Source organism: Anabrus simplex, chromosome 4, assembly GCF_040414725.1.
Source record: "Anabrus simplex isolate iqAnaSimp1 chromosome 4, ASM4041472v1, whole genome shotgun sequence".
NCBI lineage: Eukaryota > Metazoa > Arthropoda > Insecta > Orthoptera > Tettigoniidae > Anabrus > Anabrus simplex.
Window position 1 is genome coordinate 215,061,427 of NC_090268.1, and position 15,783 is coordinate 215,077,209.

The window sequence follows — 15,783 nt, forward strand, 5'->3', positions numbered from 1 at the left end:
ATGGTAGAATGAGTTTTTGGTTCAGGGTACTTACAGGAGTTAGACAAGGCTGTAATCTTTCACCTTTGCTGTTCGTAGTTTACATGGATCATCTGCTGAAAGGTATAAAGTGGCAGGAAGGGATTCGGTTAGGTGGAAATGTAGTAAGCAGTCTGGCCTATGCTGACGACTTGGTCTTAATGGCAGATTGTGCCGAAAGCCTGCAGTCTAATATCTTGGAACTTGAAAATAGTGCAATGAGTATGGTATGAAAATTAGCCACTCGAAGACTAAATTGATGTCAGTAGGGAAGAAATTCAACAGAATTGAATGTCAGGTTGGTGATACAAAGCTGGAGCAGGTAGATAATTTCAAGTATTTAGGTTGTGTGTTCTCCCAAGTTGGTAATATAGTAAGTGAGATTGAATCAAGGTGTAGTAAAGCTAATGCAGTGAGCTCGCAGTTGCAATCAACAGTATTCTGTAAGAAGGAAGTTAGCTCCCAGACGAAACTATCTTTACATCGGTCTGTTTTCAGACCAACTTTGCTTTACGGAAGCGAAAGCTGGGTGGACTCAGGATATCTTATTCATGAGTTAGAAGTAACAGACATGAAAGTAGCGAGAATGACTGCTGGTACAAACAGGTGGGAACAATGACAGGAGGGTACTCGGAATGAGGAGATAAAGGCTAATTTAGGAATGAACTAGATGGATGAAGCTGTAAGCATAAACCAGCTTCGGTGGTGGGGTCATGTGAGGTGAATGGAGGAGGATAGGTTACCTAGGAGAACAATGGACTCTGTTATGGAGGATAAGAGAAGTAGAGGGAGACCAAGACGATGATGGTTAGACTCAGTTTCTAACAATTTAAAGATAAGAGGTATAGAACTAAATGAGGCTACAGCACTAGTTGCTAACAGAAGATTGTGGCAACGTTTAGTAAATTCACGGAGGCTTGCAGACTGAACGCTGAAAGGTATAATGGTCTATAATGTATGTATGTATGTATGTATGTATGTATGTACTTAAGTAATAGTTAAGATTTGGGGGGGGGGGGAATCTATACATAAATTTGCTATTTTTGCTCCTTGGCTGAAGATGTCTCCTACAGAGAGATAAAACATGTCCCTCTGATTCTGTTCTGGAAAGGAATAAAATAATTTAAAATATTGTAAAAGGTGTAATTTATATTTTTAAAAAATATCTTTCGATGAGAGGAGAGTATTAAAAGGTGTGAAAAAAACATGACAGAACAAATATGAAAACACTTGCACTGGGGTCCATAAAAGTAACAACGTATTATTAAAATAAGTCTTAGCTGAAGCCTTTTATTTTGACTGAGTGGGTTATTAAACACTATTTCCTCATCACACTCTTGACCATGAATTATTTGGACATTACACTCTGTCATGTACAAGAGAATGACTTTGGCTGCCATCTTGAATGTGACAACACTTTGACTGACGCAAGTCGAAACCCAAAGGTACACGTTTCAACATTCGTACCACCTCTACACGCTTAAGGTGCAGATGCCTGTCCACTTCCTAGATTTTTGTCTTCGTTAGTAAGCAATTACACAACTTTTTCCTTATCTATAACTAGGCTACCACAAGGCAGATATGCACCATGCTAGTCAACTTCACACAATTATGTTCCTAATCTATACGTAGGCTATATTGGGACAGATATTCGCTAGCCTTCACTGTATCACTCCACACAGAAATTTTTTTTTTACTTCTGACTGGAATGCGAAATACAAGCACATACAGACTTACTGGAGTGCTAACCAGCAAGCAAAACTGAACACTCCTGAGGCTAACGGCTTGCTTCCTGAAGGTACAATTTACCCTGTGAAGTTCAGGAATTCAAGACCTTTTCCCATTATTGCACAACTTTCCCCAATCTGCCTCGTGTGGTGAGGGCTCTTATCTTTGTAGGATATCACGTTCCTCTCACAAGGTATGACAAAGAACATTTTCAGTGCTAGGAAAAATGTGATCGTACTAAGCAATAATAGCGAAATTTCATGATGCGTTAAGCAAGGTATTTTTGAACAGATTTAATACAATGGGAACTAGACTTTGAATTTATGATGTGCTAAGCGAGAAAACATCTTGACCTTAGCCAAGTGTTACATGTGTTTATCCAGAGCTCGCCTGCTTTTGTGAGAGCAAAAGACACCTTTATCCGGAATTTTAAATTTTACGTTTGTATGTTTTGCATTATGTTTGTAATATTAGCTGATAGATGTCAGGAGGAATACACAGGGCCCTTAGATAGGCTTAACACAGGGATTTGGAATGAGAAAAAGATGAAAGGTTTTGTTGCTAAACATGATTTCCATGGTGATATTCTTTTCAGAAATTTGTTGACATTGCAAATGTTCGTGTTTTAGCTATAGTAGATATTATATCCTGAAAAAAATTCAAAACGTATCTGAAATAGTGTCGTAATTACTAGATAGTGTTAATGAATGCTCAAAGAAAAAATGAAGAAAGTGAAATTGATCCAAGTGTGCGTGAGAACAACACTAGTGACAGGACAGATTCAGCCGATGAGTTCCTAGGTATTATCGGTGGAATTAACCATCAGAATTTGGCAGGAAGTCAATAATAGTGATGAGGAAAGCATAGAATGGTGTGAGGTCACAAATCAGGATCCTGGACTGCAAACAATTCTAGTTTACAACATACAGTTTCAATTTGCTTCCCATTTCAACACATACAGTGTACTGTGCATATACACTAATGAATTTTTCAGTTTCAATAATTATAGTGTAGTATTCATAATCATGAATTATGAAGTAGGCAACAAAGTTTATTACAACCAAGGCTTATTTATGCTCAACTACTTATATTTTTGGAGTGTTCGTGTTTATTAACAATAAAAATAAAATCATGAAAATTAATTATGCTCACAACAAAAAATGTAATCTGCTTGACAAGGGTTAATGAAGAAGGCACTAACAAGGTTTCACCATACATGGAAGGATGAAGTGGCATTTAAACATGAAGACGCAAGGACGGGTTTTAACCTTCAAAGAGAAAGATTCCATACTTTGTGACATTGAGGCAGTGTTTAACTCGCACACTTCAGCAACTTTACCGAATGACCCAAGCAATTTCCAAGTTTTGTGTTTAGTCATTTTAATGGAGGACTATATGCCACATTTGGAATAGCCGAGAGATGGAGTGGTTTGCATTCACCCTGGCTAAGATTGTGAGGTCAGAGTCATCACAATATGTATAGCCAGTGGGACATTCATGACTGCGAGAAACTCCGTGACCACTTTTATATTGTTTATGATTTATGTTAATTCAAACTTTCAAACATTCAAAACTTGTCCTGTTCGAAATAATCTATTTGGTTGTTAAGTTGATTAGATTTATTTTAGGGAAAACATAAAATTCAGATGAAAAAATACCATTCAAGGGAGGCAAAGAGTAACAGAGACTTATCATTTATTTATATTAATTCTTTTATATTGTTATTACTTTAGAATACAAACTAGGAAACATTCCAGATTCAAATTACATCAGAGCAATGCAGCTGTAAGAGCTAGAGGCAAAGTAAAAAGCAGAAATTTTCTTTCATTTGAAATCCATTACAAAACATGTACAATGCTAAACTCTGTGTGGTTCATCAAGAACCTAGTAGCACAGGGCAAGACAAACCTGACACATCGGGGAATTCATGGGCTGTAGGAGGTCCTGTATATTTGCCAGGAACTGGAGATCTCCAGACCAGGTATAGGAGCTTCCCTGAGAGATAACAAAAGAAACTTTTGACTCGCTGCCAGCCACCTGAGGGCTTGTGTGTGAACACGAGGCATTTTACATAGAAAATGCAATATTAACACAATGTTGAATATTTCTCAAAAACCTTTTCACTCCAGTGAAGTGAGTGCAGAAGCCTTGAGGGTGGCAACAGCTGGCCCCGCCCACTGTACAGAATACACCACCCCCCTCTTGCTCGCATTTATTCTCTTTGTTAGGACAAGACAGGTTAACGATGTCTTCTTCGCCAACGGGTCACTTAAATGCTAGAAAATGTTGATTCTGCGTAGTCCTGTTTTAGCTGAATATCCCTTCTTAAGAAGAGCCTCCATGGCTCAGATGGTAGCGCGTCGGCCTCTCACCGTTGGATACCGTGGTTCAAACCCGGTCACTCCATGCGAGATTTGTGCTGGACAAAGGACAAAGCAAAGGCGAGACAGGTTTTTCTCCGGGTACTCAGGTTTTCCCTGTCATCTTTCATTCCAGCAACACTCTCCATTAACATTTCATAGCATTTATCAGTCATTAATAATCACCTTGGGAGTGGTGACCCCATTGTAATAACAGCCTATATATGGTTCATTCATTTCATCCCTGACCCGGTCAAAGACTGGAAAACAGGTTGTAGGTTTTCATTTTTATTCCTTCGTAAGAAATGAGTGAATGTGTTTTAGTTCCACTGACCATGTGTTCTGGAAAGTCTTTGTTTCCTCTTCCTCAAAACTCTGTGTGCGAGTTATCTTTGCGATTCCATTTTGGACATGTAGATGTGGTGATCCTAGTTCTTTCACATCTTTTTTCTGTCTGTTTGTACCAATTCAACTGGGTAGCCTCAGTTTCATCTAGTGGTTGTTTTGAGAGTCTGTAGTAACTAAGAGAGTCACTAGATTCCAGGGCCATCAATTCGAAGGTAAGGGTTCACTTTACCTTTGCGCTCCTCACTTGCTGCGTATTTGATGTTCACTGCTAACATATTAGCACTTCTATAGGTAGCTTCAAAGCATTCTGGTACCATATTCAATAATGTATACTGTGGATGAAGTTCTTTTACCCTCATACCACTTCAGAGAAGTTGAAGGGAATTTCAGTGATCTCCATAGTGTTGTTGCACAAGGACGGTGTGGGCTGTAGCTCCATCTTGCTGCATGCATTGTCGTTGCAGTGGCAGGTTTCTGGTAACAGTCGGTACTGATTATTTTCCCGCATATTGATCATGTTACGGCGTACCTCAGCAAGGCCACATGCACTGTCAGTTAAACGGGATCTGCTGCAGCCCATGAATTCCCTGATATGTTCAATTTGCCTTTTGTAGTAGTAGTAGCAGCAGAACAATCATACCTGACAAAAAAGCCTTATCTCCTCGTGTAAACACGTTCTCGATGATTTTCTTCTTCGAAGCCTCTGGATCCAAGTAGCCTCGGAACTCGCTTATGGCATTCTTCGTATTGATAATACCCACACACATTCCTGGTTCATCTGAAACAACAGAATGGAATATACCAATAAGAAAGAATTGTCCTCTAATAACATAGATAATCCAAAGTTAACTCATAGTCCAAAGTTTGCCACTTATTTTACACGTGATACACCATTTACACACAATAAACCTCATGATGATTCTGTATTGATTTACAAATGGTAAAAATTGACTCCTAAGACAAAATTGTATTTGGTGCACCTTTGAATACAATTTTCAGAAAACTTTATGCCGTAAGTAAATAAAAAAAAAGCTTTTTTGTCACCAGTACATGTTCTGGTCCTTAATCTTCAGCTGGCTAACAAAATTGACAGGCAGCACTATTAAACACTAGTAGGAAACTGTGAATATGATACATAATATGATCATGGGTGGTGAAATTAAAAATTCATTACAAATATAGGTCCGCCTCTGTGGTGTAGTGATTAGTGTGATTAGCTGCCACCCCTGGAGGCCCGGGTTCAATTCCCGCTCTGCCACAAAATTTGAAAAGTGGTACGAGGACTAGAATGGGGTCCAGTCACCTCAGGAGGTCAACTCAGTAGTTGGGGTTTGAGTTCCACCTCAGCCATCCTCGAAGTGGTTTTCCGTGGTTTCCCACTTCCTCTCCCGGCAAATGCCCGGGTGGTACCTAAATTAAGGCCACAACTGCTTCCTTCCCTTTTCCTTGCCTATTATCCCTTCCAATCTTCCCATCTCGCACAAGGCTCCTGTTCAGCATAGCAGAACCTGGTGAGGTATTGATCCTCCTTCCCAGTTGTATCCCTGACCAAATGTCTCACGCTCCAGGACACTTTCTTTGATGTGGTAGAGGTGGGATCCCTCACTGAGTCCAAGGGAAAACCAAATCTGGATGGTAAACAGATTAATTAAGTGATAATATAAATGTAAAATATTGTCCTCTTGTTGAAAGTCTTAATGCTATCCACTGTTTACCCAAAACATAGCAGAATCCAGTGATGTCGAGTGCATGTGATTACACAATGGAACAGCATTGAATTAGATTCACTGATCTACTGTTTTAAACTATATTCTGTGCACTTCCTAGCAATGTTGTTGGAATTTCATTTATTTACATTTACATAGTAAAATGCTGACCCAGTTTTAGTTTGCCACTGTGTCTCACAGCGGAATTATAAACATTCTTCTTGATAATAAAAGTAGAAATGTTCTTTTGTGCTCTTCATTTGAATTGCTCTTAAGATGTTAACCGAGTCTATGCATAACCTTTCTGTTTTTTTGTTTTTTTTTTTTAAGCCGGCTTTTTCTATTAACATACATTTTACAATAATTATGCTATTAACCAAAGAATATTGCTATTGATGCTTTCACAGCTCGTACTTACAGACATGATGCTTTTGAGCTTATGCCGTGTCAAGAAAATAAAATTAAATTCTTTTAAGTTTCGAACTGTGCTCTGAGTCATCAGAAGAAAATCTCGACTGCCCACGAGAAAGGCTTCTTAAATAATGAGATTTTGAAATTTAGACGTTATAATAGAAGTGGAAATGGTACGTTCATTCATCACCAGGTGGCTCCCCAGATGCGGCACAGTGCTAGCGTTCGATGCGGAAGCTGACCGAAACATCAGAATCAGTCTAAGAGGGTCACATAACATGTGTACATAACATATGACATTGGCAGGTGTACGACATTGACACAAGCCTGGAAAGAAACATCTGGCGATGAGGAACGTACGAATTTGGAAAACACCGAGACGAAATAATATAGTGAAGGGACAGGGAAGGGAACTACCTATGTAAATCCTTAATGGCTGGCAATCAGGTATTACTTAATTGATAGCCAATGTCCCTGTTGAAATTGTTAGGATTTCTACGTATTTCCACAGCTTCCCGTATAATCCTGTACCAGTAGTGTCTAGTGTGGGTAAGAGCTCGAGCATCTTGGAACATGACATCATGACCCGACGATAGAGCGTGCTCAGCTATTGCCGATTTGTCTGGCTGGTTGAGATGAATATAACGTTTATGTTCCTTGATAAGGATACCAATGGTTTTTTCTATTTGCTTTACGTCGCACCGACACAGACATGTCTTATGGTGACGATGGGATGGGAATGGCCTGGGAATGGGAAGGAAGCGGCCGTGGCCTTAACTAAGGTACAGCCCCAGCATTTGCCTGGTGTGAAAATGGGGGTACCAATGGATCGGCATGTTTGGCCAATGTATACCTTACTGCAAGTACAGGGAATTTCGTATATCCCATGATGTAAAAGTGGAGACAATTTGTCCTTGGTTTTACCCAGACTGTGAGCAATTTTAGTGGTGGTGCCAAACACGGTTTTTATGTTGTGTTTGCGGAGGACCTTGGCAATTCGATCTGCGATGTTGTGAATGTAAGGCAAGTAGGCAGCTCCCTTCAGTTCTTCCTTTTGTGAGCTTTGCTTGGTCATTTCTCTGGGATGCAGGGCTCTATGAATCTGCAAATTGCTGTAACCATCACCCTTGAAGTGACTTTGAGCATCTCCATCTCCATCTGAATATTTGTGTATTTGAACCTTGCACATGCATTTTGCATGCGCTGTAACTTCTGTAGTAATTCATCAGTCATAAACTATGTCACAGTAATTAAGAATTGGCATAACTAGCATTTCAAATAAAATCTTTGAGTTTAAAAGGAAATACATTTTTTAACTATCTGAGGGTATGCAGTGACGCAAATACTCACCTGCAAGTTGATATTGTATGTGCGGACCAGGATATGTGTTCATCTAGAGTGACTACAAGATTTTTTACAGTTTTACTGCTGTTTTGTATCTGTGTATATTCATTTTCATGGTATTACATGCTTAATTGAATGTTTAACAGAAAGAACAGAAGATATTTTTGATAAATATCACTGGCTGCAGGACGTGCAGTGGTAGCTACCTCTAGGTCCAACATAGAACTGGAATGGAAAATTAATGATGTCGGACTGAGTTCAACACTGAACCCCAAAGGGTTAACATCTAGATGTGGCTGGAGGTGAAAAATGGATCGATGATGACTAAAATTACAGAATAATTTAGTAGAGTCTTCCCTTGAAGGTGCTCTTGGTTGTGTACAAACAGATTCACTACTTACCCACATCACAGCGAATGCAGAAACCGTTCTCATTTCTTACGGGTTCACCAGTTTCTTTGTTGATTCGAATGAGTGCCATTGGTAAAAGTGACAGAGGTAAGATGCTAGGTAAGAATCCTACGGCACCAATAGTATTGTCCACGTTCACTGAAACAAACAAATTAATGGATTCATCTAATGAATCTGAATATACTTTTATTATGATGATAACATTATTATTATTATTATTATTATTATTATTATTATTATTATTATTATTATTATTATTATTATTATTGATAGTGTGCAAATTTAAAATTAGTCTAAAGTTAGTATGGGAGGTTCTAAATGCTATTTTGACTTTGTGTATTTTAAAAATATTAGAAGTTTGGTAAACGCTATTGCTGTTGAAAATCAAACTAGAGAACTTTGCTTTAGGAGCAGATTCATTTGCTAGAGTAGTCTTAGGTCTGCTCTTGTATCTATTGATGATTCTGTTGATGAATGTTCTACTGAAGCCATTGTATTCTGCGATGTTGTGAATGGTGTTTATTTCTTTTTCGTAGTTTTCATGAGATAAGGGAATAGTCAATGCTCTAAGTACCATACTATTGTAAGCTGCTTTCTTATGTATGTCTGGGTGTAGAGAAGTTTGTTGAATGGTGTTAACAGTGTGCATGGGTATTTTGTATATATTAAAGGACAGAGTGTTGTTGTAGTTGCGCCTAATGGTTAAATCTAGGTAATTAAGGGTGTTATTGTTTTCCGACTCTATGGTGAATTTTATATGTGGATCAATGGAGTTGAGAAGTTCAAGTACTGTGTTGCTGTTAGTAATGCGAGAATTTAAAATGGCAAATGTGTCATCTACATAGCGTGTCCAATGTTGAATGCCGTTAATTTTGCCAATAATGTAAGAATATTCTGAATGATCGATGTAAATATCGTTTTCCTTTGTAAAGTGAAAACATCAATATGGAATGATTTCAATATCTTGTAAAGACTTTAAACTGGTGTGTTGTGGTGTCTTAACTAACTTTATCTACAATTTTGACCTTTTGGTCAAATTGGTCTTTATTGACTTTTACAATTAGTGTTTCTTTCTTTTATTGGATCTGCATTGTCAATAGCTAAATGTAAAATCACAGAGATTGTTGTTTTCACTGAATCTAAGAATACATTTTTCGAGAACCTTCAATTCTCTTCATCAGCTAATAAATTCTAAAATCTCTTAACATATCTGGACGTTTAAAAATCACATAATCATGAATCTACTTAAAATATAATCTAAAAACTATGGTTTTAAGGTTCTTGGGCTTCACAAAGACAATGAATCACAAAAGTTGATGAATGGCGTGTGATGACCTTATAAAAAATTATAATAGTTGTAATGTCCTAAATTTGTGATTGTACATTTAGGTACTGACAAGGTGGATCCAATAAAAGAAAACACTAACTGTTGCGCCTGTGTGTGCACATTTCAGTTTCCTCCAACCTCCCTCCAGCCGCTCCGCTGCATTAAACAGGTGTATGTGAACTTCATGAGAATCTCTTCAATATGATGTGGGTTGCATTGTTGTGCAATGCCTAGTTTAGAAGTTACATGGCTATGTGACAATAACATTTCCATATATTATCACTTTCAGTACATTATTTTCCATTGTTCTACTTTTTTCTTTCTAGGATGTCCTACATTTTAAAGAGCAATAAGACCTCTATCGTGCTAAAACTATCTGGTAACCCAATAAGGACATCACTTTTAATGATGTCCTAAGCATTTTTATAAATAATAATAATAATAATAATAATAATAATAATAATAATAATAATAATAATACACATCTCTCTACTCAAATTTTACCAGGCTTGCATTACTTAGATGTATAAAAAGGGTTTATTATCAGTAGGGCGCAGATGATGTTGAAATGTCATCTTTTCTTTCCCCTTTACATTAGAATGTTGCTCAGTAGTATAAAAATTAATTCCGTGATATAACAAACAATAATAATAAGTTTTTATTTACATTTCTTTGCCGATTTGGGATGACTAGTCATTATTTCAACTTTCAAAAAAGTTTTAGGTCGATATATTATTATTTCTTCTTGTTCTGACGTGACCATACCAGCGGAGCTGTTTTTCCTCCATCTTGTCGCTGATGGGTACAACTTTGAGAGATTCTCACACAAGCTCACTGCGTACTTTGTCATGCAGAGTAACTCCCGCCGACCAATGCAATATCTGCATCTCTGTGACATGCATTTGCTGGTCATGCTTTTTCTGCCTTGCCCAACATTCGAAGCCGTACATGAGGGCAGGTCGGACAGTGGTTTTGTACATTTTGCCCTTTAATTTGACTGGCATCTGCTTATCACATAGAACACCAGTAAGAGACCACCATTTCATCCAACCAACACTGATACGGTGTTTGACATTTGCGTCAATATTACCATCAGTTGTGATGACTGATCCAAGACACTTGAACTTGTCGATCATCATCAGTGTTCTCCAGCAAAGAAGACAGTGTTGTGTGGGCCCCGCTTGGCCGGGCTGCGTAAAATTGAAGAACATATACTCTGTCTTCTTGCAACTTAGTCATAATCTATTTACCTCTAGTATTACTCGTCATCGTGAAACCACACTTGTTCCAGTGGATGTAAATCAAACCCTTGATGCAGTCTCCTACGACACGCTCCCAGATTTTGAGTGTGTGTCAAGTGAGTTTGCTGCCTCCGTAATTCTCACAGTCTTGGACATCAATATATATCATCCTGAAGAATTTTTACATCATTTAAAAATGTTTTAATTTATGCATGTATTCTTTATCGTGAGACTAATAAAAGTCCACAAGTGACAACAAAATCATAGTTAAATTTGTTAAATATCTTTCATGATCAAGCAAACTGAACAGCAGTTGCTGGCGACCAAGGAAAAGTAAGGAAAGGATTTATACAGAACTGATAATTAGGAGAAAGTATTTCCTAGCATGTCTTAAGGACAAGGAATACACCAGCCTTCACCCCCGCATACATTAAGGCCAAGAACAAATGGAAATGAGAAGGGATAAGAAATGAGAGTTAAATGACTTTCTGCTTCAGTACACAATTATCTTCCCTGGAATGAAAAATGCCAAAAGAGAGTATTTTAAATTCAGCTAGTGTATGAATTTGGAAAAGATGCTTTTTAACAGACGGGAGTGTTTTACATTCTAAATTGTGCGGTGTGTGGAAAGGAAGTTTGCATATTAAAGGAGAGAAACATGCGAAAGCTGTAATGAGTGCGAAGAACAACGAGTGTTCCCAGATTCTTCGGGGGCAAAGTGCTACTACACGCAACAAATCATTATGTTCATATTTTTATACACTTCCAAGTAAATTAGGAGATTATCATATCTGTAAAAACAGAGAACAGAACAGAGGTATGAGTATATTACTTGTAAAACCATTGTCATACAGTCATCAGAATTCAGTTTGGTCAAATATTTTTAAGTCATTTTTTACTTATTTTATTCCATTTTCCCATAAATTTACAGGCATTTTATTGATAATTTTCAGTGACTTTTAGGTCATTAATATCTGCCCCCCCATCACCACCACCACCATTTCAGTATAGCCCAGTTTGTTTTTTTTTTTTCACAGAAGAGCATATGTTCTGCATGTGACTACTACAAGGATCCTAAATTTTATAGAAACACCTCAAGATATGTTATATTTTAAAACAATCAATTATCTGCTTAAGACTCTCACTTCATGGGAGAAAAAAGGAACAATTTCACAGGGTAATTATTACACAAAATGGACTAGATTAATAATAATAATTAAAAATAGATATGGTACTGCAGAATGCTTAGTAAGTCTTTGATTGTGCCTGTTATGGTTATGATGAGTTGAGTATTTGCTTATATGCAGTGACAATCCTTTAAGTGACCAATTTTTAAGTCAAATTGTTTTAATGTTCACTTGTGGCAGGGTTCATAAATACCGTATTTCTCAGAATCAAAGACGACCCTGAATGCAAGATGACCCCAACTTCTTCCTTCAAAAAACTTAAATCAGACTTAAAATGTGTTTTGTAAAATCATATGAATGCCTTTCTTGTACAGTACGCAACGTCGAACATTGGCTTTAGTTATGCTTTCTTTTTTTTTGCAGCTGCACAATTATTCTTAATTTTTGCAGGTATAATAACCATTAACTTATAACTGGCATCATAATATCAAAGAGAACCTGTTGAAAATTTGCCGGCAATACCTATTCTACACGTCTCTACAATACGACGATCTATCAGGAAAATATTCCTGCTGTCTATAAAGCTGTAACTTTTACTAAGCATCAGGTACAACCGGCTGCTGCTACATGCCCGTCTCACTTGCTGGGTTCAGCTGACTTCAGCGGCTAGCGATGTATAGGCCTATTAAAGACGCGAACGTTGATGGTCAACGAACAAGTTTATTGCACCGTGGTATAGCCATTCTGCCCCTATGTTTTTCGTGCACATACCACACAATTTCATGGTAGACATCTTTAAAGTGTCCTTATTGCGGGCCACTGAATGTATTTTTTTGTACACTACACATTTAAGCTATCTTTGTCTTTCACACTAACGCTGAATATTGGCTTTAATTAGGCCTATGCCGTATTGTCTAGCGGCTGCACAATTATTCTTTTTCCGCGTGTTTAATAACCATTAACTTAAAATTGGAATCATAATATCGATGAGAACCTGTTGAAAATTTGTCAGCGATACCTGTTCCATGTATCTTTGCAATACGGCGATCCATCAGGAAAATATGCCTGCTTTCTATGAAACTTAATTTTACTAAGCATCGGGTACGGTAGACGTGTTATAACTGCCACTGAGTAGCCATGGCCTTTCTAAGAATTTGAAGGCTCGCATTCCATTCTGCGGATTTCAGAAACGTTTTTGTAGAGGTTAATAGAACTATCTTCAGTATTTCCCGAGATCCAGTGACGTTCACAGAGGCACTATACAACCGGTTGCCGTGGCTAGCGATAAAGAGGCAGATGTTGATTATTAAAGAGTTTTGTGTGCATGCACCGTGCTTACCGTGGTAGCTGACAGTGGTGTTCGTTACTGTTAGGTCGCGAATGCAAGACGACCCTTGACTTTTCACATCAGATTCTGAGAACAAAACGTTGTCTTGGATTCAGAAAAATACGGTATTTCTCTTTTCTCTGTCAACAATCCCCTGCTCGATGTCTCCTTTCCAATGTACAGACGAATCTAACATTAAAGCACTGTGCTTGGATGAATGGCAATGATGTTGACTCTTCTATTAGACGCTGTAGAAGACTTCTCCACTTCATTTCCCTTAACGCTGAAGCAGGAGCTGATCTAACCCTTTGAAAGCTGTTACTCCTTTGCAGTGCTTCATTGGGACAGATTCTTTGTGGAATTTCAGGGAAAAAGAAGCAGATGGAGAACACAGAAGAATGGGTTACCGCAAGGCAGTGTGCTCGCACCACTGTTATTCAACATCTATACTAACGATCAGCCTCTACCTGAAGGTACCCAGAGTTTTATCTATGCTGATGATTGTGCAGTCACTGCTCAGGCCAACTGTTTTGAAAAGGTAGAACAGACTTTATCCAAAGCTCTGAAAGAATTTACGAACTACTACAATGAAAATGACTTGAAGCCAAATCCTGCCAAAACTCATAGCTGTGTATTTCATCTCAATAACAAAAAAGCAGCTAAAACCTTACAAATCACCTGGGAAGGAATCCCTCTTCAACACTGTTCGACTCCAAAATATCTGGGAGTGATTCTGGACCGTACGCTTACATATAAGAAACATTCCCTAAACGTGAAACAAAAAGTGTCTGCCAGAAACAACATAGTGCGGAAACTTCGAGGCACCACCTGGGGAGCTCACCCTTGCACTGTGAGAGCAAGCGCGTTAGCACTGTGCTACTCCACTGCTGAGTATGCATGCTCCGTGTGGCATAAGTCCAGCCATTCCAAAAACATAGATGTAGCACTAAATGACACCTGCCGTATTATCACAGGTTGTTTAAGACCTACTCCCATAGATAAATTCCACTGTCTCGCTGGTATAGCACCACCCGAAATCCGACGTGAGATTGCTGCTAGGCATGAGAAAAGCAAGGCTATGACTATGGAAGCCCATCCTTTGTATGCCTGTCAACCAGCACATCCTAGGTTGAAATCAAGAAAGAGCTTCTTGACAACCACTGAAGCTCTTAAAGGAACACCACAACAAGCAAGAATCTCAATGTGGCGGGAAAAATGTCAACATTTGAGAGAATGGATGGTTCCAAAGGAAGAACTTCCTCCTGGACATTCTGAACAGTGGACAACATGGAAGGCTCTCAATCGATTACGCTCCAGCACCACGAGATGCAAGACCAACCTACAGAAATGGGGCCTTCCTGTGGAGACAGTTTACTGCAAGTGTGGTACTAAGCACACTAACGAGCATCTTCTACTGTGTCCATCTTCTCCAGCCACTTGTACCGTTAAAGATCTAATGAGGGCAACTCCAAATGCGCTTGTCGTGGCCAATTTTTGGTCAACCAATGTTTAAAATTTCCTTGTTTAATTTTTGTCTCTCTTACTTTGTACTTCTGACACGATAAATAAATAAATATTGGGACAGATACCAAGCACGTTTCGCCAAAGTCAGCATGATGCGTCTTCCAGGGATTTCTCGAGCTGCCAAGATTTTGTACAAAATATGCATCATATAATTGAACCGGCCTGTGGAGAAAGGAACTAAATCACTGTCTTCGTTTTCAGGAAACAAAAAACTGTCTACTATTGAACAGAATTTATTCAAAATTTCCAAATTTGTTTTGCACTAAATAATTCACACTGGAAATGGAATAATTTTCACATATTCTAGGAAGTATTTTAGAAACAAAAATATGAAAATTTGTAACTTAGTTCCTTTCTCCAGCCAATGAGGGGATTTAGCACTTTTCATGTGGGTGCTAGTGGCTTTATGTCGCACCGACACGGACAGGTCTTATGGCGATGATGGGACGAAGGAAGCGGCCGTGGCTTTAATTAAGTTATAGCCCCAGCATTTGCCTGGTGTGAAAATGGGAAACCACGGAAAACCATCCTCAGGGCTGCCGACAGTAAAATTTGAACCCACTATCTCCCAGATGCAAGCTCACAGCTGCGTGCCCCTAACCGCACGCCCAACTCGCCCGGTACTTTTCATGTGAAGAGCCCATTCAAAATTACACATTTTTGGCATAAAAGTAGAATGTATTAATTAACTAATAGAAAATTGTCTTAGACTAAACATAAAAATAACTAAATCACAGAATTCGATTTTCTGAATGTTCATATCATAATGAATATTCACTTATGGTTGGCCATTTCAATATCTCTTCAGAAAAAAGCTCAGCGTCTTCCCCGTAGATGTACTTAACCAGTTTCTGAATATCTTCAATTTTCTTTTTATTAATTCTGACATTTCTTCCATTGTACAGTCTTTTC

At 38.3% G+C, this 15,783-nt stretch overlaps 1 protein-coding gene across 2 annotated transcripts in view; it reads right to left on the bottom strand.

Moving 5' to 3' along the window:
* Positions 1 to 15,783, bottom strand: part of LOC136871776 (long-chain fatty acid transport protein 4) — a 222,234-nt gene that overhangs the window by 28,259 nt on the left and 178,192 nt on the right. The window contains exons 7-8 of one of the 2 annotated variants that reach the window (XM_067145350.2): positions 8,317 to 8,463; positions 5,095 to 5,232 (exon numbers count right to left, since the gene is read on the bottom strand). In XM_067145350.2, coding sequence (XP_067001451.2) covers positions 5,095 to 5,232; positions 8,317 to 8,463 — 285 coding nt within the window. The remainder of the gene's footprint in view (positions 1 to 5,094; positions 5,233 to 8,316; positions 8,464 to 15,783) is intronic. The other variant, XM_067145351.2, reaches the window with a different exon arrangement.